The sequence below is a fragment of the Microtus oregoni genome, unplaced genomic scaffold (genome assembly GCF_018167655.1).
Source record: "Microtus oregoni isolate MIOR12 unplaced genomic scaffold, Mior012 000087F_ref0000451, whole genome shotgun sequence".
In the NCBI taxonomy this organism is placed as follows: domain Eukaryota; kingdom Metazoa; phylum Chordata; class Mammalia; order Rodentia; family Cricetidae; genus Microtus; species Microtus oregoni.
The window spans coordinates 2,908,102-2,931,224 of record NW_024544554.1 but is presented as its reverse complement, the minus strand read 5'-3'; the positions used below and the strand labels follow the sequence as shown (position 1 = coordinate 2,931,224).

General features: G+C 46.6%; 1 protein-coding gene across 5 annotated transcripts in view; it reads right to left on the bottom strand.

Moving 5' to 3' along the window:
• Positions 1 to 23,123, bottom strand: part of LOC121442183 (unconventional myosin-Ib) — a 152,099-nt gene that overhangs the window by 14,592 nt on the left and 114,384 nt on the right. For 3 of the 5 annotated variants that reach the window (XM_041643615.1, XM_041643616.1, XM_041643620.1), the window contains 10 exons: positions 15,864 to 15,968; positions 12,828 to 12,890; positions 10,595 to 10,795; positions 9,343 to 9,569; positions 6,580 to 6,780; positions 4,951 to 5,044; positions 3,988 to 4,137; positions 2,006 to 2,074; positions 627 to 713; positions 259 to 345 (listed from right to left, as the gene is read on the bottom strand). In XM_041643615.1, coding sequence (XP_041499549.1) covers positions 259 to 345; positions 627 to 713; positions 2,006 to 2,074; positions 3,988 to 4,137; positions 4,951 to 5,044; positions 6,580 to 6,780; positions 9,343 to 9,569; positions 10,595 to 10,795; positions 12,828 to 12,890; positions 15,864 to 15,968 — 1,284 coding nt within the window. The remainder of the gene's footprint in view (positions 1 to 258; positions 346 to 626; positions 714 to 2,005; positions 2,075 to 3,987; positions 4,138 to 4,950; positions 5,045 to 6,579; positions 6,781 to 9,342; positions 9,570 to 10,594; positions 10,796 to 12,827; positions 12,891 to 15,863; positions 15,969 to 23,123) is intronic. The other 2 variants (XM_041643617.1, XM_041643619.1) reach the window with 1 other exon arrangement.

The following is a 23,123-nucleotide window of genomic DNA, read 5'->3' as shown; positions in this document are numbered from 1 at the left end:
ATGCAAATTATCGGGAGGATTTTAGAAGAAAAACTACGCTACAGTCTTATTAGTGAGATTAGTGTTTTGGTCTGTACATGCCAAAGCTCCCACGGCATTCTACCGTCCAGCATCACCGGGCTTATTAATCTGGCTGCTAGAGCATGCACTGAGAGGTGAGTCTCTACAAATGCACCCTTCATCCCTGCTACGCTAAGAGACCAGGGTTGGTCCCCGCGAAACTCCCGGACGCAACGATGGGACGTGTGCATCAAGTACCTTCGATCCAAGCCAGTAAGCCCAGATAACTGCAATAGCATGTCTATTCCTAGCCTCCTCCTTCAGCCGCCTCAGCTCCCTTCGCGCCTGTGGTGCGTTTGAAAAGGAGTGACAGAAAGGGTTAAGGCAGGAAAGGCTGCTGCTGCTGCTGCTTCCCAAGGGAGACAGAAAAGGAGACACCGGTCACCAACAGTAAACGCAAAAGCATGTGCCACCACCCGCACCAAAACGCGGCCAAGAGCAGGAGAGGCACGTGTGCTCAGTAGCTCAAGCCAGTGAGTCGTTTTCTTCCGTCCCTGAGTCTGCGGGTGCTAGGCTCCACAAGTTACATCCAACCCCACCTCCCTCTGCAGGAACCCCTGGCCTACCTGGGTTCCGTGCCAGTAGGCTGCAATGGTGGTGGCCGCCTCCTTACAGCGCTTCTGATGCTTCAGCTCCCGCAGGAGTTTGCGGGCCTACGGTAGAGAAATCATCCCCTCAATGAACTTAAAGAGAGACTAGAAAAATCATCTTCAGAGAGGTGAGAGTCCCAACACACACGGCCCAGTGAGAACCAGATGAGAACAGAAGCAAGTGCCCAGAGACACTAGCATGGCAGGGTGGTCACACCGGGAAAAGGCAGCCTCCCACCCTGGTAAACGACAGGAAAACAATGGCCACAGCAACATGGGCTATTCACATGAACGTGGAGGCTCAATCATTAAAAACACTATGAAATTCTCAAAGAATTAACAAAATAATAATATTGTTATTATTAATATTATAATCATTAATTATATTGTTATATATTAATAATTATATTATTACTGTTGTGCTTTTTCAAGACAGGGTATCTCTGTGTAAGAGCCCTGGCTGTCCTGGAATTAGCTCTTATAGACCAGGCTGGCCTTGAACTCACAAAGATCCACCCGTCTCTGCCTCCCAAGTGTTGGGATTAAAGGCGTGCGCTACCACCCGGCTAAAATATTAATTTTTTTTTTTAAAGAGTAAGATGGTAAATGGTTGGTGTTGAAAGTCACACAGTGTGCTACAGCTACTAGAGGACTTGGCTATTATGGACCTAGAGTCTAAAATAGGTGAATATGGCCACATCTTCACGGATGGATATTAAAATCCACATGTCATGTAATCTTCATGCACTTGAAACTCTTTTCTGCTTTTTGTTTACAATGGCTCAAAATATAAAAACCACTCTTGACTTGCAGGTTGTACGAATCAGAACACAGGCTTAAGTTTGCCTAGGGCCCCAAGTTCACTGACCCTTGAACCAAGCTTTAGCTGGAAGGCCCTGGAACCTGAGCAGCCACTGTGGCTGTCCACTTTCCCTCCTACCACAGCCCGGGCCAGGACCAGGAGCCTTTAGTCTTTATGAAGGGGCTGCAGAGGATCACTGGGAAGTCATGGACATGGGGCTAACCCACAGGAATCAAGCACTGGCTGGACCACGCCTTTCTGGACAATGGCTCCTCTCAAAAGCACAGGGTGCAAGGATGTCGCAATTACAGACAGTATTATTTCAGGGACTTCCTGCTTAGAGAACAAAGCTTAAAAAAATAAATAAATCAAGCGATGAGAAGGAAGCAGTCAAGACATGGTCACCAGGGCTCCCTGCTTGGCCCCTTAATATTTACTCTTTCCTTGTGGCTGTTTGCGGCACAGGTGTAGGAGAGGGGAAACCATCCCTGCAGAGCGAGCCTGAAGACAGCACCCTCTGCGGAGAAGCCCAGCTCCCACGTCCATAACTCACCTTCCAGCCCCGGATGTAAGACTGAATCACCAGGGCTGAGCTCTTTATTTTCTGGTACCGCTTCTGTTGCTGTGGGATAAAGGGGAAGAGGTGAAGGGTCATCTCTGCAGACTAAAAGGTAGAGCTTGCAGGGTCAAAGAAAGGGCGTCTGTTCGCCAGGAGCAGTGGAAGCCCGATCATCCTCCTCCCCAAGTTGCTTTGGCCAGGGATTCGTCACGGCAATAGTAACCCTAGCAGGACAGATGCCTGTTTCCCCTTGCTAAATGCGAACCTTATCAAGTCAGGAACCCGGCTACTGGGTACACTTCACTGCTCTCAGAGCACAGCAGGCTTTTAAGAGCTTTTTATGGAATTCAAGACAAAATGATTAAATGATTAAGCCCAAGCCTGGATTTTCTTGTGTTTTTTTTTTTTTTTTTTGAGACAGGGTTTCTCTGTAGCTTTTGGTTCCTGTCCTGGAACTAGCTCTTGTACACCAGGCTGGCCTCGAACTCACAGAGATCCGCCTGCCTCTGCCTCCGGAGTGCTGGGATTAAAGGCGTGCACCACCACCACCCAGCTTGGATTTTCTTAATGACCTCAAAATAAGAAATGATGAAAAAAAAAAAGCACACCTTAAAGATAGGCTATTTGTTGGTCCTCCCTATCTCGGGAGAAAAGAGCATCCTAAGCTTGCAGAGTTAAGAAGTGTGCTGCTGTGTGCTCGGAGGATCCATGACCACTAGGCAGAGAGACAACAGTCCACCGTGTCTTAGCTGAGTGGACAGGAACAGGCCCTTCATTCAAAAGTTGTCATTCTAAGACTTGCATGGTGTTTGTAATCTTCCTGACACTTGCATGGTGTCTGTAACCTTCCTAATTAGAACAAGCAATTAAAGACCCACTTAAAAGACCAAGCGCACCTTAAGCTCGATCATTTCAATACATTACTGGTTCCCAAAAGTTGGGAAGATGCTAAAAATGCATTTCATGAATGTAAGCCAACACGGATTTTATCTGAGGGCAAGATGTCTCTTTAGATGCAGAGGGAAGATTGTGCTAAATGAGCAAATTTAGCCTGTGTTTTAACTTTGTGGAGAAGAAGCACAGAACGAACATATTCACAGGCTGTGTTCTTCTGACCACTACGATTCACATCAAGAACACAACTTAAATTTGCGTGAAGGCAGAGGCAACGCTTCAGGCCCTTCCAAATCCATGGCCTGCCTCCAGCAAAGTTGTCAACCCCACTGCTAAACTTCCAAAGAAGTTCCCTATGAGTTAAGCAAATATATTTTATTATCGACGCCTTCTATCCGAGGACTAAAGACAATCCAGCTCTTTAACCAAAACCATAGCTGTACTAAAACAAACTTTCGGTGCTCTAAGATTAAAGCCATTTCTCTTCAATGCTGCGGTGGTTTATGCAGCCAGCCAATCATTTTAGACGACTGACCCCATCGTCGTAAAAGCAAATGACACAATCTCCTCAAGCCAACGACAAAAATCCAAGATAGATTTCCTGCTACATCGTTCCCGAGATCAGTGCAAAACAGTCTGGAACACTCAACCCGAGCTCTGGAACTGTCTTCAGCCCAGATCCATGGTCTGCCACTGAGAGCTGCGGGCAGGTTCTCAGAAGAGCCAGGCCTTGTTTTCCCAGGTTAAAAAAAAAAAAAATAACAATATGCATTTCATGAGGTTGTTGGGATATTTTAGCTATGGAAAATCTGCAAACACCTGGTAAGCACATAGAGAACGCTGAGAAGTTGGCATGGTGACATCAGGCTGTAACGAGAAGTTAGCATCATGACATCAGGTTGTAATGAGAAGTTTGCATGGTTACATTGGGTTGTATGGAGAAGTTGGTATGGTTATATCAGGTTGTGCTGAGAAGTTGCTATGGTTATGTCAGGCTGTACTGAGAAGCTGGTATGGCTACATCAGATTATAATGCAGTGAGAAGTCAGCTGGTTACGTCAAGCGGTAGCTTCGGGACTCACCGCATATCTCCTGCACCAGGCCGCAATCACAACTTGGCTTTTTTTCATGAGCAGGAAATGCGTACGGCACTTCCACCCCCGATAAATCTTCTGAATGAGAGTGGCCAGGTCCTCCAGCCGCTGCTTCCTTATGTCTTCTAATTGGAATAACTAGTAAGAAATGATAGACAGACTTAGCCAAAGTCCCCCAGGCCTAAGGCATACAAGAGAGGACGTCCCTGGGTGCTGAGGTCAGCTCCTTCAATGTGCATGCTACAGACCATGGTGCACGAGGGAAATATCTGGATAGATCCGTGAAGGATCCAGTTATTCAGGCTTCATGACAAATCAGAGGAGGTTGGAATGGACCAACTTCCTGCTCTGAAGGATGCAAAGCAGCTCAGGGTGAAGCTCCAGGACCAACATGATGTCCAGAAGTCTGAGAGGCGGGAGTTCAGATCTTCAAACAAAGGACGCTCAGACAAAAGGGGACAACTCCCCCTAATGTAGGTGCTGGCTGCCTCTTCCTCTTCAACAACCTGAGTGCCCTCAAGTTCTCTAAACTGCCACCCCACTGAGTTGGGTGATAATAACAAACTTTTCACCCATCTGTTTCTTTAGACAAAGACTCTGAGGAATTCTAAGGAGGTCTATAAATTTGATAAATTTTGAAAAAAAAATATTTCCTTCCACGTTCCACGGGCACCCATGGAGTTGTGATCCCGAAAACTCTTGTGTCACTCAGACACAGCAGACATTGGCAGGCTCGCCTCCCAATCTCTGGGAATCAGGGAGAGCGGCTCAGCCAAGGTTTGGTAGCTATCATATAGTGTTGGTGTTGTGGAAATAATACACCATCCCTTTTGTCCACCAGCTCTAGGATACTTCAGACGAACAGAGGAATATGGCCTTCACGGTGGGAAGGACCTCAGCCATTAGCCTCTTTGCACGGGGAATTGAGTTCAGAGTGTAAAGGTTACATACTGTTCTTGGGTTTCGGATAAATATCTTGGATCTGCCAAAGGAGTACTCTTCCATAGGGATCTCTAGCTCATTGAACAGAACCTCCACACCAGACCTGGAAGAGTGAACAAAACCCCAAACAATGTTTTCCCCGAGTTACGAAAATAGCTTTACCGTATATAATATCAGGTTCTCATTAATACACAGAAAAAGCTACATAAAAACTTTACGTGTGTGTGTGTGCGTGTATGTGTGTGTGTGCGTGTATATGTGTGTGTTTGTGTGACCGGTAGGAAGCGATTATCTACTTTCACCACGTGGGCCCTAGAGATCAAACTCAGGTCGCTGGGCCATGCAGCCAGCACCTTTACCTCTCCAGGCCCAACACTGTTCCATGTTTTTAGGGTGCTCACTCATCTGGTGAGCATCTTTCTACCAAAGGATTTCCAAGACTGATTTCCACAAACTAACCCAGACTGATAAATATTACTAAAGCAGATCTAGGTTCAGAACTATGCACACTAAGAAATGCAGAGGTTTTTTTGAGTTCATTACTAATACAAAAAATAGTCAATTAATGTATCAATGGGGACCAAGAATGAAAGCAAAAAAACCTCAGGCCTCTACTGAACCTACTCAGCTCAGTTAACTCTGGGTGCAAGTGCTTTTGGGTACTACCCTCGTGCTTGGTGCCTGAGGAGGCCCGGAGAGGGTGCTGCATCCCCTGGAACCGGGGCATCAGGTGTTGTGACCTGCATGGTAGACGCTGAGACCCAACCGCAAGTCCTCTGCAGAAGGAGCAAGCGCTATGAAACCACGGAGCCACCTTTGCGGGCCCTCCTGGGACACTTCCATCATCACTTTCATGGCAGAGGGTGAGCGGAGCCTAAATCAATGCTGAGAGCCAAACCAATCAGATGCTACAGAACGGGGCCTCTGTGGAAGGAACAAGGCCTTGACCTTGGTTGCAACATCAGTTTCTAAAACCGGCCTGGCTCCACCAACCTGCAAACGGCCTGCCAGACAGGGAATGAATAGTGTTCCGTGCTATGGCGTGTTTAGAGCAACATCCCTGAAATTAACGGTGCGCAGAGACAACATCCTGAGTCTGCATTAGACACACGAGACTATGGCAGATGAGACTTCTGTCTCTTCTGTAATTCAGGATGAATGTCTAACTTACTACTCAATCTTCTCTAAAAGGCTGGGTCCCACTGAGAACGGACACACAGCCTTGGCCCAAGATGAAACGCCCCAAGTGCCTGTCTCGGTCATGAGCAGGCATGCTGGCTCTCCTGCAGTGCTCAGACTTCTACGGTCCCCAGGGCCATCCTGATGGGTGACAGTGGAGGTTCCTCTCCTGTCACAGCTGCTCTCCAGCACGCGAGTTCATACAGCAACTACCAACTACCTATGAGCTCACCACGCGTACGTTTGAAACATTCATCGGCGTGCGAGTTTCATTTCTTCCGTTTCGACGTCAGGGAAAATCGACACCTCTACAGTCAGTGGAGAATTATCTCCAATGGTACCCCAATGGAAGAGGGGCACAGCCAACTTCACATACAGAGACACATCCAGGCCAAACCAAGAACACAATGCTACTCGGACACCTCAAAAGCTGATGACCTCACAGACAGAGCTGCTTACCTTGCTGGTCCTTTCCAGTGAGGCCATGTTTGTTTGCAAAGCATCTTGTATCTTTCCAGGCAGGGTTCATAGGCCTGCCGGAAGGCGTAGCCTGCCCGCCTCACTCGGACGTTCTCCAGAAGACCCAGGTACCGGATCTGATGGCAGACGAGGCTCTCGTTGAAGATGTGCGCCGCCTTCTTATCGTTGGGCTTGATGCACCTAGGACGTTTCAAGTATTTTAGGTTTTAAACTCTGCCTCTGTGGATCTTAAGTGGCGTTTCATGTCTAACGGTTCCACGGTAATTATTTGCTCTTCTTGGGAAACCAAACCGTCTCTAATTATTTCAAAACCTTTCACAATAAACTAAAAATAAATGTAATATTGCACACGCTACAATTAAAAAATGATGAGGACGTGCGATGGCCCTGGTGAGTGTCAATGACGAAAACGGGACATGCTGCACAGTTACGTCTATGTGGCGCCCACGCAAAACCAGTCTGAATTCCTAGTTCGGAGTCCTCTGAGAGGTGGCGGTGGAGATCCACACAGAAGACACGCATAAGGAAACCTTTTATGGTGACAGATGTGCCTATGTATGTGTGTGTCCACACTTCTGGACCCCCAGCTCACCCGATCAGGTAGAGTAATGGGACAATGACCTCAGGAATCCCTGACCCCGCCTTCCCAGCACTAGGATTATAGGTAGACCCTGAATGGTGATAAGAAGATCAACACCCCTCCCCTCCCTCTCCTGGGCCTCTGTTCCTCTGTAGCAGGGCTTTCTGTTGCTTAGGAAGGACTACATCCTTAAGATTCCCTTCCTAGTAAGGAGGTATAGTCACATGATCAGATTTTAGTATCAAAGCAGAGCTAATGTGTTGTGTTCTGGTCTGTGTCCATGAAGCAGGCCTCGGCCAACTCAACGGTGGCTGTGGGTGTCAACACAGTGGGCAGCCATCTTTGACCACGAAGGTGAAGAACGCACCTTGGAAATGGTGGAATGACAATACAGCAGGAACTTCCCTGTTAGCTCTACAGCTGCTCTTACACAAAACGTCCTTATGGAGAAACAGGTGCCAGACTTGTTATCAGTCTTGGATCACACAAGGGCTTGGCTCACACAAGATCATCACCCCTGGGCTGCCTAGCACAACTGTAAAACATCCATGGTATGGCTGTACAACTGTTAAGTGACCTCCCTAACACAGACAGACAGACACACACACCAATGGTATGGCTGTACAACTGTTACGTGACCTCCCTAACACACACGCACGCACACACACGCACGCACACACACACCCCCCCCCCAATGGTATGGCTGTACAACTGTTACGTGACCTCCCTAACACACACACACACGCACGCACACACACACGCACACACACCAATGGTATGGCTGTACAACTGTTATGTGACCTCCCTAACACACACACACACACACACACACACACACGTGCGCGTGCACATACACTGCTAAATCTCATCTAGTTTTGTCTTCATGTTTGCATACTTTCCCTTTGACCATATAACGTCTACTGCACGCATTCAATGAAGGCAACAGACAGCTCAGGAGAAAAGTCTTAAGTTCCAGCAGTCTCCAACACACACGTGCAACTGGCTATTGATACAGGACGCGGGACAACGAACGGGAAGAGTTTAGTCTTACGTCTGAAGTCCGAGGCTGCCCAGATTCTAGCAGCGAGCCCGAAGACCACCTCACAGTCTTGGGACTCATCCCAATTTCTTACAGGACACACAAGAACTAGAGAACAGGAAACTCCCTAAGGTGATGGTGCGTATTTTGCGGCTCACTCGGGTGATGCCGCCAAGGTAAACATCATGATTATAAAGTAATCGAACTGTTCATCTCAAAGCTGTGTGGATCACTTCATGTAAACGGCATCTGGAGAGAACTCGATAACCCCACTCCACTGAGAAGAGCGCAAACAAACGATCAAAGATGCCGGGGTTAGTTCCTAGAAGTGAGATTTTTCTCCCGACACATGTTCTAACTTGGGTAAATGAGAGCAGGGTACCCTGCCTGTTTCTGTTTCTACTGATATGAGTTTCGGGTAAACGAACCAAACATACAGAAACTGTCCCTCACTCTGGTTTGTTCCTAGCTGAAATTACAAGGGCAAGGTGCGTGCTGGCGTCTGTTCTAACAGCCCACACACTTCCTGCTGCTTCTGCAGATCCTAACTCGAGTGGGACCTTCCCGAATCCAGAGCAAGCCACATCTAAGATGACCTAGGAGCTGGGAAACAAAGGAAGAAAACTGAAGTGACACTAGGTTTTAGGGACATCTTTCTGATTGCCTCGAGGACACTGGGCTGCTTTGGGAATGGTTTCTCCCAAGAGTGACTACCAAGCTGCCTACTTCACTGCTATGCTCTGATACGACTTTACAGGCATCCAAGCGGATGCCACGGACAGAGAAGCATGCACAGCCTCAGGAAAACATCTTACCATTTGTTTCTGTGATTTGTCATTAAAAAACAAACCATAAAAACAGAAAGTTGGGAACTCCTACATGCCGCCAGCTTCCTGTCTCCTGTCAGGCCACGCCACATTTTTTTCCTTTAGTATACACCCCCCCTCCCCCCCATTTTTTGGAAAGAAATACAGCTGTGGATCTTTTAGGACAAGCAAACGCTGTATTCTTTGACCTATCGCTGTGTTTGTTACTCTCCAGTTGGGCTGCATTTAAATTTAAACAGACAGGAAAATAAGATTCAGTAATTGTGCTTGGATTTGAGCTCGTGTTCCGGAAGTACCTGATGTAGTTGGGATTCTTGGTCTGCAGGTTCTTCATCAGGGTGGCCACGGATGCCTTGAACTGTGAGCCGGCCGTCGGAGGTCTTTTCAGGTTAACCTTCGCGGGGTTCCCTTCGGGGAACAGGGATTTGATGAGGACGTGGCCAGCCTTCCACATGGCTTGGGACAGGTCTCGGTACAGGAGGTCATTGTTCTTGTCCACAAACCCTTCCACCTGGTACAGCACCTGTGGACAGCACACGGGACTCAGCGTTGGCTCACTGCGCGGGGCAGCGGCAAACCAGAATGACGGCATCCAAACTCCTTCGACATCACAAGCCCCCAGTGCGCTAGTAGCACAGATACCCAGCTAGCCTCCAACTTTGAGGTCCATCAACTGGAGGTGCAGAAGAGATCAAAATAAATTCCAACGTCCTTCAGGGTTTGCAAGAATAGGGTTTCCAACATGTTATGACATCCTCAAAGGATTTCAGATGGGTTTTGGTATGTGTATGTGTCTGAACGGATTTGAGGATTTTCTTTTTATTTGCTGGTCGCAAGCCAGTCTATTTCATTTCAAAGCAGAAAAGGGAAAACAGAGAGAACACTGACATTTCCACAGCCACCCTAAGTGGCGGGGAAACTCAGCAGGAATGTGGCCTTCACTCTCATGGCCCAATGGAGAAAAAGGGCCAATGTTGGGGCATCCTAAAACAAAAGGTAATCCAGCTATTAGCCATTTCACTCGGTGTCCAAATAAGGACTCTCATCCTTATTTAAAAAGGCAGTATTTAACCCAATCAATAATCTTTGGAGATTCTAATAATCAGCCTCCTATCCAATTTTTTTTTATTGAGATTAACGTCCTCAAATACTGAAGAAGAAAATTTAACTAGGTATTTTCCCCAGTGTCTCTCAAAAATCTCCATCTAAGAATTCTTTATTTTTGCTGAATAACTTGTACATTTAAAACCACACTTTAGGCCTTTCTTCTGGAAGGTCTTCTTTGTTATTGTTGCCAGGCATTTCTGACAGAACAGCTTAACAGCTGAAAATAATAAAACGATTTAAGAACACTTTTTAGCGCTCATTCAGGGCCCAGGATTTGTTAGTGAGATGTAGCTCGACGCGGTGTGGACTCAGCTGTCAGCGAGCGTGAGTTGTTCTTAAGGACCTCATGCAGCCACAGGGTTCAGCACACCGGTCCCCCAGAAGCCACAGCAGCCCTGGAGACAACTGTGTGCCTGGGGGAGCTGGGGGGCTTTCCAGTACCTTGCCGGCGTAATGCTGGATTCTGAAGCAGCTGTGCGGCAGGGTCGTGTCGTTGAGGAAGCGGGAACACTTGCTCATCCGGCTCTCGAAGTGCTGGTGGGTGGCACAGACTTGGTTCAGCTTTTCCAGGAAGGTCTCATCCGTGACGGTGCCGGGTCTCAGGCATTCTTCGTCCAGCATGGCCAAGATTCCGTTTGTGTTCTGAGAGAAAAGAAACGAAGGGGTTTCCTTCCTTCCTTGCTGCTCTGCTCTGACAATTAGTCCTAATGACAACCCCTAGCAAAATCAACGTAGCCACATGCCAAAATTCTGTTTGGCTGCTACAGAAATGAGACAGAGTCACAAGGCCACGGAGGAAGCCAGCTCCTTTCCAGAATGCCCCAGGTGTGCTGGGGGTGGACAAAGGACAAAGTCTTTGTCTTTGTGTCTCCTTCCCCAGCAGACAGGAAGGGGCCACGGTCACCTCACCCTCAGTACAAATGGAATTCACAGACACGTGTGCGTGGGCCTCAAGTCCAAAGTCAAGTGTGAAGTCAGAGGTGGCAGGGGAGAATGGTGTCAAGAACAGGTTACAATCCCAGCTCTGTCCCCTACGGCTTCTGTTGGCTTCACGGCTTAGGCAACAGATTGTCTCACGTTACCAGCCTGTTCATGGATTCAGGGTAAAGCTGGGTTTCTTGGAGGGAGGGGATGGTGCCGTGTTTCGGGACACTAATGATCCTGCAATCAAGAGCTTTGCAAAACCACGTGCAGAATAAAGCTCTGGTTCCAGATAAAATTTCTAAAGGGGTATTAATTATTAATGTAATTTTACTCGTGCATTCGGGCTCTAGGATCATTTTATTTCAAGATGAGCCCGTCCAAGAGGGAGCCAGAAATCAGGAATCTCCTGCTTTCCTAACAAGTGCAGTGCCCTTCCTCCCACTGTCCCCAGGGCTCCGACATCACAGTTCCAGAAACAATCCAAGCCACTGACCCTCAACCCCGCCCACTTCCACTGAAGCAAAGGCCCTGTCCTCACGAGGCTATGGTAGCCTTTGGCCGGAGTTTATTCATTCCTTACAAAACCCAAGGGAAGAGTGGGCTCTCCAGTGTGCTCACAACATCCCAGAATAGACGCTGTTGTACGGTGGCGGTGGAAGGAAACGCTTCCTTTGGGCCCCTGGGCTCTTCCGCCAACACGAGTTTCTTCAATCATATATACAAGGGATTTTCTGGGAGATAAGCCTGCATAGAAGCGTGTTACATTTCCCTCTATTAAGAGAAATAATTAAGTGTTGCTGTTTATGAGGAAAACACTCATCAGGAAAGCTAGACTTCCCACAGCAGAGCCCCCAGGTAACAGAATATCCTAGGAACAACTTCCAGGAGGATCTAGGATCTCTGGATTTGAGGTGAGGACTCTGAATCCTTTGTGTTGGATGGCAAGGCTCCCCCCGCAACCCTGGTCGGAGCTTTCAAAACTAAGCTCCCTTTGATCAGGAAGGAGCGGTACGTTGGAATATCGTTTTCTGTGTTCAGCTCCATCCAAGGGGAGGTTTTCAGGAGGATTGTGCCTATTGATGGGAAAACACTGGCTAAGCCCATGACTTCCACGAGGGCTTAGGGAGACAAGCAGCAAAGTGCTGAGTACAGGTGGTATTCTGAAAACACAGCACCCGTTTCTAGGGCAGGTAAAAAGTTGGCAAGAGAGGTAAGTTTATGTTGTCATCTCAAACTACTAATTCAAGGTCAGAAGTACTAGCCACCTGAGGTTAAACAAAGGGGCTCCAAGTTTCCACACACAGATACAGCTTCCTACAGCTACTACAATGACCTCTCTAATACTGCCTAAAAACAAAAACCTTAAACCCGAACACCTTTCTGAAAACTGCCCTGCAATTTCCCACACTTTACTTCTTTTCACACTCTTATAAACTTTATATAAAACTCAAACAAAGTCTTCTGAAAAACTCTAGGGAGCTTGGCCACCAGCTGTCATCACACAAATGCTGGTCTACGCGAGGCCCTGGCATCTGAAGGCGTAAAAGGGCTTCCATAGGACATGACCAGGGATCCTGGCTAAGTACGGTGAGAAAAGCTGGCCATGCACACACTCAAGAGCTGAGAAAGAGGTGAGGATTATCATAACGTTTTCCCAGCTGAGTAGTGCCACAGAGGAAGGTGGAAACCATCATTTGCGTGTAGTGTGAGATTATACCACTCAAACCTTCGTGAATCCGTAAGTACTCACGTTTTCTATCAGGTCACAAATGATCGCATTGTTGAAGTAATCAATGTGAGTCCATTCTATGTCCTGAAAACAGAGCAGAACAACAAGACCAAATCCATGTGACAACGCATACCGTCATCTGAAAAGGGACAGCTGCCCCGCCACCCCCATTTCACTTTCTCTCTCCAGAACCTGAGTTGCGAGGATCGCCTCCCAGCTCCCCAAACCTCCCCAACACAGCAGCCCACCATGGACAAACCGAACGGAGCCACAGCCCTGGACCTGCTCCAAGACTGCTTCCCATTCCACGCTCCCATCTGTGGCTGTTTCCCATGCACTCCATGGGCTCGAAGCCAAATATTTACTCAAGGGGCCCGGGGGTCAATATTGCTCTGTGTATATTTATGATCTTTATAAGGAAACAGGGCAGAACTTGATCCCAGCAACCTAAGGCCTAGAGATTTTGTCACCATGAGGGAAAAAAGTCATTGGAGAGGCAATGCTGAGATCTAAGTCGGTTAACTATCTCCAGTGTAAAAACAGCCCAGAAAAGAGAAAGCAGTTTCTCCAAATCATGGGAAAGCTACCCCACGAGGCTCAACACTAACGCCAGAGCCAAACCTGTGAGGCCAACTGCAATCATCCCTAACCTCCATCTCTACGCACAGTCACTGAACTTTCTTCCTAAGAGAAAAAGGTTTACATAGCAAGCGAGCGGTCTGCCCAGACATGTTTCAGGGAATCTACACATTAATGTCCTGGCATTCTGCATGTGATGAAGAGACAGGACGAGAACAAAGCTTGCTTTGAGGGTGTTTATGTGACCAAAGGTTGCCGGACAAGCACGAAACTGTTCTAAGTAAAATGCAAACATTTGCAAACAAAGAAGTATTAACAAGTTGGTTTAGTGGGGATTGGCAGCCCCATTAGAAAACACAGGCAGGAGTGTATGGAGGTGCATGCCTACACCCTTGAAACTTGAAGGCCGAGGCAGATGGATGGATGTTGGGGATATCTTGGGTGACACAGCAGGATACTGTTCAAAAACAAGTTTGTGAGCGTGCACACACACACGAGAATGTGAGCTCATGGAAAACATAGCTCTGTATACTATCAATCTATCAAACATCCATCCATCATCCATCTATCTATCTATCTATCTATCTATCTATCTATCTATCTATCTATCTGTCTACTTATCTATCTATCTATCATCTATCATCCATCCGTCTATCTATCCATCTACTTACCTATCTATCATCTATCTATCTATCCATCTATCTACTTACCTACCTACCTACCTACCGATCTATCTATCTATCTATCTATCTATCTATCTACCTACCTACCTACCGATCTATCTATCTGTCTGTCCATCTATCTTCCATCTGTCTGTCTATCTATCTACTATCTACCTATGAATGATATCTTGTTTATACTCTATCAAATAAAGCTTGCCCAAAGATCAGCGGGTGGAGCTAGCCACTGGTTATCTACGGAGGTCTGGAGGTCTGTACAGATAGAGAGGACAGACAGGAAGTAATATGGGTGGGTAGAGAGAAGAATATAAGGCAGGAGGAGCCATGAGGTCAGCCCTTAACGGCTGAGAAGTGAGCAAGGTAAGTTGGTTGTGGCTTGCTCCTTTCTCTCTCAGATCTTCCAGAGAGCTTTGTTAGAGTACAAGCAAGATACGGTCACATTATTCATCATCAATTGACCTATCTATCTGCCAGGGGAAGGACGTCATGCTTGCAATCCCAGCACATAGGAGGCTGAGACAGGACTGTCTTGAGTATGAAGTTCATTTGGGCTACACTGTTAATTTTGTCTCTAAAGAGGAATAGTGGTGTTGTGTTAAGAAGGCTTAGCCTGCGCTCAGTCCCTGGGACCCACATCGTAGGAGAAAACTCTCACAAGTTGTACTCTGGTCTCTGCACAAACCACAGCCTGCTCAGGGCCACAGCAAACAGATGCAACTTCATTAATTTAAAAAAGAAGGAAAAGAGGCAATAATAGTGCTCTTAAGACACTGGGAAATCAAAAGCGAACAAAGACAGGGACGCGAAAATAATCACTGAAGGAGAATGTTTACTTAAAAAAAATGAAAGCATAAAAATTCAAGGCTGTTTTAGAAGTAAAGATGAAAGGACTTTACAAACAATTATTTCTGGTTATTTTAAAACTATAATTAAGTGAGATAATCCTTTAGAAAAAAAACCTTTAGGAAAGGTTTCTCTCTAGGTTTTGGAGTCTGTCTTGGAACTAGCTCTTGTAGACCAGGCTGGTCTCGAACTCCCAGAGATCCGCCTGCCTCTGCCTCCCGAGTGCTGGGATTAAAGGCGTGCGCTGCCACCACTCAGCTAAGCGAGACAATCCTTAAATAACATCTGGAATATGGTGACTATATAACAAATGCTATGCTATTTATTATAAATTTTGACAACCCCTGCTTTTTAAGATTGAGCAAAATCTCAAAGAATCCTCAGTCCACCTGTGGTGACGCTGAATTTTATTTTTTTTTGGTATATAATTCTTAGTGTCAACTCACCCAAAATCTACAACCATAAAGAGTCAGTCTCTGAATCACCCTGTTGGCACCACCAACCAAGGCTTTCTACAGGCAATATAAATAGCTTCGTCACTTTTAAGACCGATGGACTCTGGTTTCTTCATTTAGCAACATGCATCTGATTCACGGTGCGTGTGTATGAACTACTCACTCCTCTCTACGCTGGAGTTCTAGTCCAGTGTGCGGATCGACTCCATTTTAACACCACGTTATTTTACCTAACTACGCTGGAATCCGGACAAGACTGAAGGCCATTAACGACTATTTAACGCCTGGCCCGTCTACTACGTACCAGGTATTGCTCTCCAGACTAGCGGTGCAGTACCAGAGAAAGCTGCCGTCAGCACAGCTGCCGTGACAAACACAAAACACAGAGATAGAATAGAAGGAAGCTGAGAGCTGACTCTCACGCAGGCCACGTGGAGGGAGTCTCCCAGACACAGACTCTTGGTTCTAAAGGAGCAAGCGTTCAACAGCTTCAGCTTTACCTCCCGTATGTACTCCTCTTGCTCTTCCTTCAGAGTGAGTTCGATGAAGATCTGTTGAAGCTTCTCGTTACAATAATTAATAATGAACTGCTCAAAGCTGTTGTCCTAGGGGGAGAAAAGGAAATGAATACACATAAGACCGTATCACAGCTCTCCCTACCAAAGACACACCACGCTTCACTCCGTATGCGACGCCACACGCTCCCTTCAGACTTGACTGAGGCTCCACACAAGCTCCCACGACAGACAACGTCCCTTGTAAGCGCTCAAGGGGTGGCTCACGAGTCAGCGAACAAACGAAATACGCACAGATGTCGCAGTTCTTACAGGTGGGGATTTTGAGAAAGGCCCCCAATTTGTTCAAACTCCCCAGTGAAGTTCAGTAAAGACATAGAGAGGTCTGTAATCCCTGTCAGCGACTACCCAACCATTAATTCTCAGGGCCGCCTGCCACACCTGTTCCCTCCAGCCGGAATCAGGTCCCTCACTCGGCACCGTTATCTAAGTGTGTGCACGCACATATGTACACGTATTGGCTACGTTCACAGATGTATCTCATCGGACATTACTTGAGGGGAAGAGCTGACCCAACCCTCTCGCTCACCGTGATGCCTGCCGTACTGCATCAGCAAGTGCAGATGCCCCAACTGAACAGAAATCCAGGGAAGTCAAAGCATCGAGACCACATGTTAGTCAGAGACAATGTCTCCTATCAGAAGGCTGCGTCACACTCTCAGGGGCCCCATGCTCCCTCTCAACAGGAGTCCGGCCTCATTTTAATCATCTCCCAGGAATCCTCTGATGGAAGCTCTATGAAATCATTTTCGGACAATCTGCAGAGCTCGGTGGACACACTGAAGGTGCCAATGTCATCTGCTAAAGGAACATGTATTCCACTTGGAACCTTCCAGAATGACACAGACGTGGTGCCAAAGCTTGTCTGCTTTGCTTCTCCCCCTCTCATTCTTGGCGATGGGCAAAGAGACACAAAGAGTCTACCTCCGGGAAACTTGGCCAGTCCTGCTCTGACAAGGAACCCCCCACATACGGGAAGACTGAGGCTCATCACTCCGTGGGCGCAAGCGCACACTGGCCTTCGCGTCTCTCTCCCAATGACAAAGGCACAAAAGCCACTGAGGTTTCTGACAGCTGATCTTTACACTGACTTCGGTCCTCCCCCGGGTGGACCTGAACTGGGTGCTCATGCCAGAGCCCCTCACTACATCCTTGTCTGGTATCGGGTTTGTCATCACGGTAGTGCAGGGACAGAGACTTCTAACTCCAAACCTTACAAATGACACACGGGCGTGCACTATCGCCGACTGGCCTCGCTAACGCTTGATTCAGTGAGGCAGCAATGGTTCCCACAGTCCTGGAGGTTTTCACTAAAGAAGCAAGCATGGGTTTACAATACCTCCACGAACGTAGTTTTAGACGCAAAGGGCACCCCCGGGTGCCTTTGCGTACACACCCTTTAAAATCTCAGCACTAACAATTTCGACTAGAAACTAAAGTCAGTCCACTACGGCTGCTGGACGCCGTCTCGCTCTTGACTACCACAAAGTCCTTTCATATACAAGAAACATCGGGATTTTGTGGTTTGGTAGAACAGGTACTGACATAATGCTACGATCACAAACAAAAAAAAAAAAAGAACATTTGAGTACCTGATGCAAGCAGACCTCTCTTAGACTGGAAAACAAACAGAGAGAGTCTCCCGTCTGAGAATCCGTGCTGACGGAGCAGTTTCAACACAGCGATGCTAAAGTCTCAAGTGTCCACTGGTGGGGGCAGGGGAGGGAAATGACTGGTTCCTTGGATACAGTACGTGCTATGGACGCTTTCAAAACAAAGCTATGAAACACACACACACACACACACACACACACACACACACGTTAGAAGCCAGCGGCAAAGCATCACGATTACAGCACAGCTTGCGGATTCAGTTCGAGCTAAGGTGTGTTTCCTGTCCACCCTTCTAATTCCCTGCCCGGGTGCTGCACCTCATATCCACGCAATTAGCCAGCGACCACTTGCCACGAAACTCACGCAAACTGGAGAAGCTATTAGCACAGGAACATGCAACAGACCAGCACTGCAAACGGTTTATACTTACTGCATTCTGGTGCAGGGGGTGGGGACAGACATAAAATGCAGTCAGTTCCTAATTAGCAACAGACTTTCAGTAGTAAGCACTTTGTCGGTTCCTCATTGGGCTAACTGGTACCTGCACCAGGGTCCGCACAGCTAAGCTGTGGAAAACTGGAGCTGAAGACACAGCCAACCTAAGGGAGCGTCTCTAAACTTGGATGTTGTATCTCAACTATGTTTCTGTTACAGAGGGGGCTCTTCAGGATGAAAGGGGCTCCGCTGAACTGCTCACACGTCATTAAACTTTCCCGAAAGCCCTAGCGCTCAGAGTCCAGGGCTGCCTGAATCAGTGTAACATCTGTGTAAAGAAAATCTACGTGTAGACCCATGGTCTACGTCTACCTAGAGTCAGGGACAAAGGCATTTGGAAAAATCACACAAGAATTACACCAGAAGGACCTCCCGTCCGTGACCCGCTTCTGTGTGCTGTGTGGGCTCACGCTGAACTAGCTCCTCCTTCAAAACCAGTTAAGGGCTGGAGAGATGGCTCAGTGGTTAAGAGCACTGACTGCTCTTCCAGAGGTCATGATTCAATTCCTGGCAACCACATGGTGGCTCACAACCATCTGTAATGAGATCTGGCGCCCTCTTCTGGCATGTGGGCATACATGGAGGCAGAATGTTGTATACATAATAAATAAATAAATCTTTAAAAAAAAAAAACAGTTAAGATGGCATGGAGACAGTATCCAGCTAGAGACGATCTAAGAACAAAAGCTGAACTCTCCAACCTTATTCTAAATGACAAAAGTCACCCTCCCAAGCCCCCCCCCCCCAACAAAACCGGAAGACCCAACCATCAGTGCAGAAATGAATGTATTCCCTCACATTGAAATCAACATCTACTACAATTATATTCTACATACTCCAAAACACATCATGGCCGGAGCAATAATTATAAAAACTAGAGGATAATAATATACATATACTGTGGTCTAAGTTTAAGCTGTTGACACTGCTCAACTTTTGGAAGAAATAGAACTTCTTAGACAGAATTAAAACTTGGAAAATTGTAAATAAAAGCCTATAGGGAAGGAAGATAAGAAAGAGGGAGGGGAGAGGGAGAAAGGGAGACGGGGAAGCAGGGCCTGGTGGCAAAGTAATTCTCATATGAATTACTAATTCTAACACATTTCTCCATTTCTACAGGTTAAAATAACACAAGGTTTTCAAATGTGGGTCTCCCTCCCCTTTATACAATGTCCAAAGCAAGTCTAGAAATCCTCATGGAACCTGAACGCCCCCAGCAAGCGTCTATCTGATACTCTTCTGCGTGGCGAGAGTATGGTGAGCAGCCAGCACCCCGCACACCAGTCTCACGAATCAAGCCTCCAGGGAAAGAGCTGCCGCCACGACTTAACCCCCTCCCTAGTCTTCTTTACTGATGTGCCCACATTGACTCAGAAAATCTGAGGATAAAGTTGAAACATTCGGGAACGCATTCAAACAAGTGCTTCCAGGTTTTTAGTGAATGACCCCCCGCCAGGGAAGCTCGGAACATCCTCTGCCCCGAAGAGACAGCTGTGGGGACACAGGGAACTGGACGGTACAGGGGTTCAGGCTACTTTACAGTGTGCCCCAACCACACACGGGGACGGCCAGCACTCACTGTTTATAGCGGCAGAACAAACTAATGCTTTCAACCCCGGGGCTTCTTAAAACATCTTCTAGACTCTGAGCTGACTGTGCTCCCAGCACGAGTCAGAGCTGCTTTCTACCTCAGGTACCAACCATGACTGATTTAGAAATACTGGCCTATTTACAATCTCCTTTGCAAGAGAAGCAGCTAAGGATATCTTACGCTTCTAAAGGCAACTCCATATTTTTAAAAAGTTGAACTCTTTATAAAATCTAAATATTAAAATTAAGAAGTAAATACAAGAGACAACTCCATATCCCAGGTATTAAGGACAGGAGACAGTGCATTTTGCAGGAAACATGCTCTGGAAACCATGAGTTTTTCAAACAAAAAGTGCCGCTAATTCTACAATACACACTGTCAGTGTTTTCTACAGGTCTGCTCTTCCATCTGAGTCCAAACGTTTGGCATCTGGATGTAATGTATGAGATGGGGGTTCTTATTTCTATATAATGAAGGCACAGCAAATGAAATGGCTCACTTGTGGATAAAGCCAGAGTATCCGCGCACCTTAGAGACCCTGGGATGGAGACAACACTGTTGTAAATGCGTCCTTGCGATGACATCCTTGTCGGGTGGCCTCTGGTAGTCCCCGAGTATGACACCATTTTCACAGAAGAGGGTAACAGACTTAGCCACGATCAGTTTTTAAAGCCACCACTCCAAGAAATAGGCTCTAAAGCACTAATTTTTTAAAGTAAACATCAGGGAAAAAAATTCCTCAAAATGTTTAAGAAAAACACTTAGCATTAGCTATTCACTGTCCTAAACATTTACAAAACTGAGTAACTAACAAATTTCCCTTTAAATACCTAACATCTTTTTTTCTAGGTATCAAATATGGTAAACTTTAAGAAAACAATGCTATTTTTATTTATTTTTTTATTTTTATTTATTTTTTTGATTTTTCAAGACAGGGTTTCTTTGTGGCTTTGGAGCCTGTCCTGGAACTAGCTCTGTAGACCAGGCTGGTCTCGAACTCACAGAGATCCGCCTGCCTCTGCCTCCTAAGTGCTGGGATTAAAGGCGTGCGCCACCATCGCCCGGCCAACAATGCTATTTTTAGATTCTTAAATATTTTTAACTAAACTGTGATTTTTAAAAATTAGTACGTTGGTTTTTTTGTTTGTTTGTTTTGAGACAGGATTTCTCTGTGTCACAGCCGTGGCTGTCTTGGAACTTGCTCTTGTAGACCAGGCTGGCCTTGAATTCCCAGAGATTCCCATTTCTGTGAGTTCGAGGCCAGCCTGGTCTACAAGAGCTAGTTCCAGGACAGCCAAAGGCTATGATACAGAGAAACCCTGTCTTGAAAAAACAAAACAAGGAAACAAAAGGTGGACATTGAATTGGCAGCCAGCCTTCTGCCTGGATGGGAGCATTTCAGCCACACAGGATGTGAATTACCAGCCCGTGATGCCTCCATGTCCAAGGCACTGTTAATGTTTAATTAAGTTTCCCAGTAAACTAACCGCCAGTTATAATAACTTCCTATCATATAAGCCTTAAGGAAAGTTTCACATTGCCCAACTTACTTTTAAATGTAATATAATCTTTAAAGTTAACAGCGCTTATTCCTTTCCCCCTTTTCGTATAAGGCATTTATTTCAATCGCCTTCATACCCTCCTCCCTGGCCAGCCCACTTCGTCCTTAATGGACAAATTATAAAAATGTCTCAGAAATCCAAGACCAAACTCTCGGATAAAACAAAGCCCAAACTTAACTGTGCAGGGCTTCTGGACACATTTTCTTCCTTTGGAAAGAGGGTTTCCTGTTCTACCAGGGTGTAGGGCGACAATGTTTTCCTCTGAGCACCATAGTGCGGTCTTCCACCTTCCTTTATCCTGTTTCATCAATCTGTTTTCCAAATGGACATCAGACTACACGCAGCCGGCAAGGCAGACAGATTCGCCCTCCAGTCCTAACTGCTTCGTGGGCAAATCCAAACATCATCATCCCAAGGTTTAATGCTCCCATTTCCCCTCCATTCAGGGAGGAACCAAAGAGACAAAGGGCTTCCGCCTGCTCTGCTGAAAAGTGCTTCTGTGCAAGGAACCGCGGAGCCAGAGGTAGAATCGGACAGCTCAGGAAACGTCCTGGGCCTTTACTCTCCATTTCTTACATTTTTTTTAAAAAAGGTTTATTTATTTACTTTATGCATGAGTGCTCTATCAGCATGTCTAGCTTTACGCCAGTTTAAGAATCAGATCCCAAGAGAGATGGTCGGGAGCCACCATGTGGTTGCTGGGAACTGAACTCAGGACCTCTGGAAGAACCAGAGCCATCTCTCCAGCCCCTTTCTGTCTACTTTCAACGTGAAACTCACAGTGCTCTCTCAAAGCAGAGCCCTATTTCCTGTGGTCAGTCTTGACAGAACCAGGCAGCGTTCTATTTATACTCTGTTATTTTTACACCTGGGTGGAGATTACAGAAACACCCGTTTTCACTGGTACGGAGTCTAAACACTTCGTTCACACTGACTCCTACTTTGGGTTGCGGTACTGTTCAATCTTGATTAGCTGGGCTTTCTGGGGTCAATACAGGCATTTCCATGTTATCATACTGCCGAGAATCCAAGAAAGCAAAGGTTACTACCGGGGATAGGTACGTGAATAATTTACTGAAAGAACATTAAAAAAGGAACCATTCGGATTTTCAATAAAACGTAGATAAAAGTATCTAAAATTATCCAGGCATATTTTTATTCCGAACGCCTCCAAATGAACGTTCATAAATTAAAACAAATTCTTAAAATCATGATGGCTGGAGATTAAACCGATACGGTTTCGAAGGGAAATGGACAGGGTGCGCCATTAATCACAGCGCATAAGTCTTCTCTCAAGGAACTAAGACCGGGAATGGAAAACACCACACAGCATGACACACCTGTAATCCTAGCAACTGGAAGACGGAGGCAGGCAGAACCCTGTCGTTAAGCCCAGCCTGGTCTACAGAGTCAGATGGGGCCAGCCAGGGGTAAAACTCAGGTCACCGGTTCTTGACAGCAAGCAGCTGGGCCATCTGGGCGGCCTGTTGTTCAAACCCACCCACCCTCTCTACATCTGTTAACTAAAGGGCTCTTTTATATAAAGGTCTGGCTTAAAAAACTGGACATATCGCTGTCCTATTAATTGTAAGAGGATCTCTGGTTTTTTTTGAGTCAATTGTGTTGAATTTTTAAAAGGCATCAATGTCATGGAGAAGAAAGTAAACTCGGTGACTTTATATGGCTGTAATGGTCAGTTTGGGTGGTCAACGTTACCCTCTGTGGATTCCCCTGATGGGAGGAGTCAATAAGGGATTGTTTACATTAGGTGGCCCTGCGTGGGAAGGAGTACCTGCCCACTGTGGGTGGTGTCACTCCCTAGGCAGTGTGTCATGATTATGGTAATCGAGGTGGGCGGGCCTGTCTGTCCACTGTGGGTGGTGCCATTCCCTAGGTAGGGGATTAAGCCAAGCACCAGCCTGT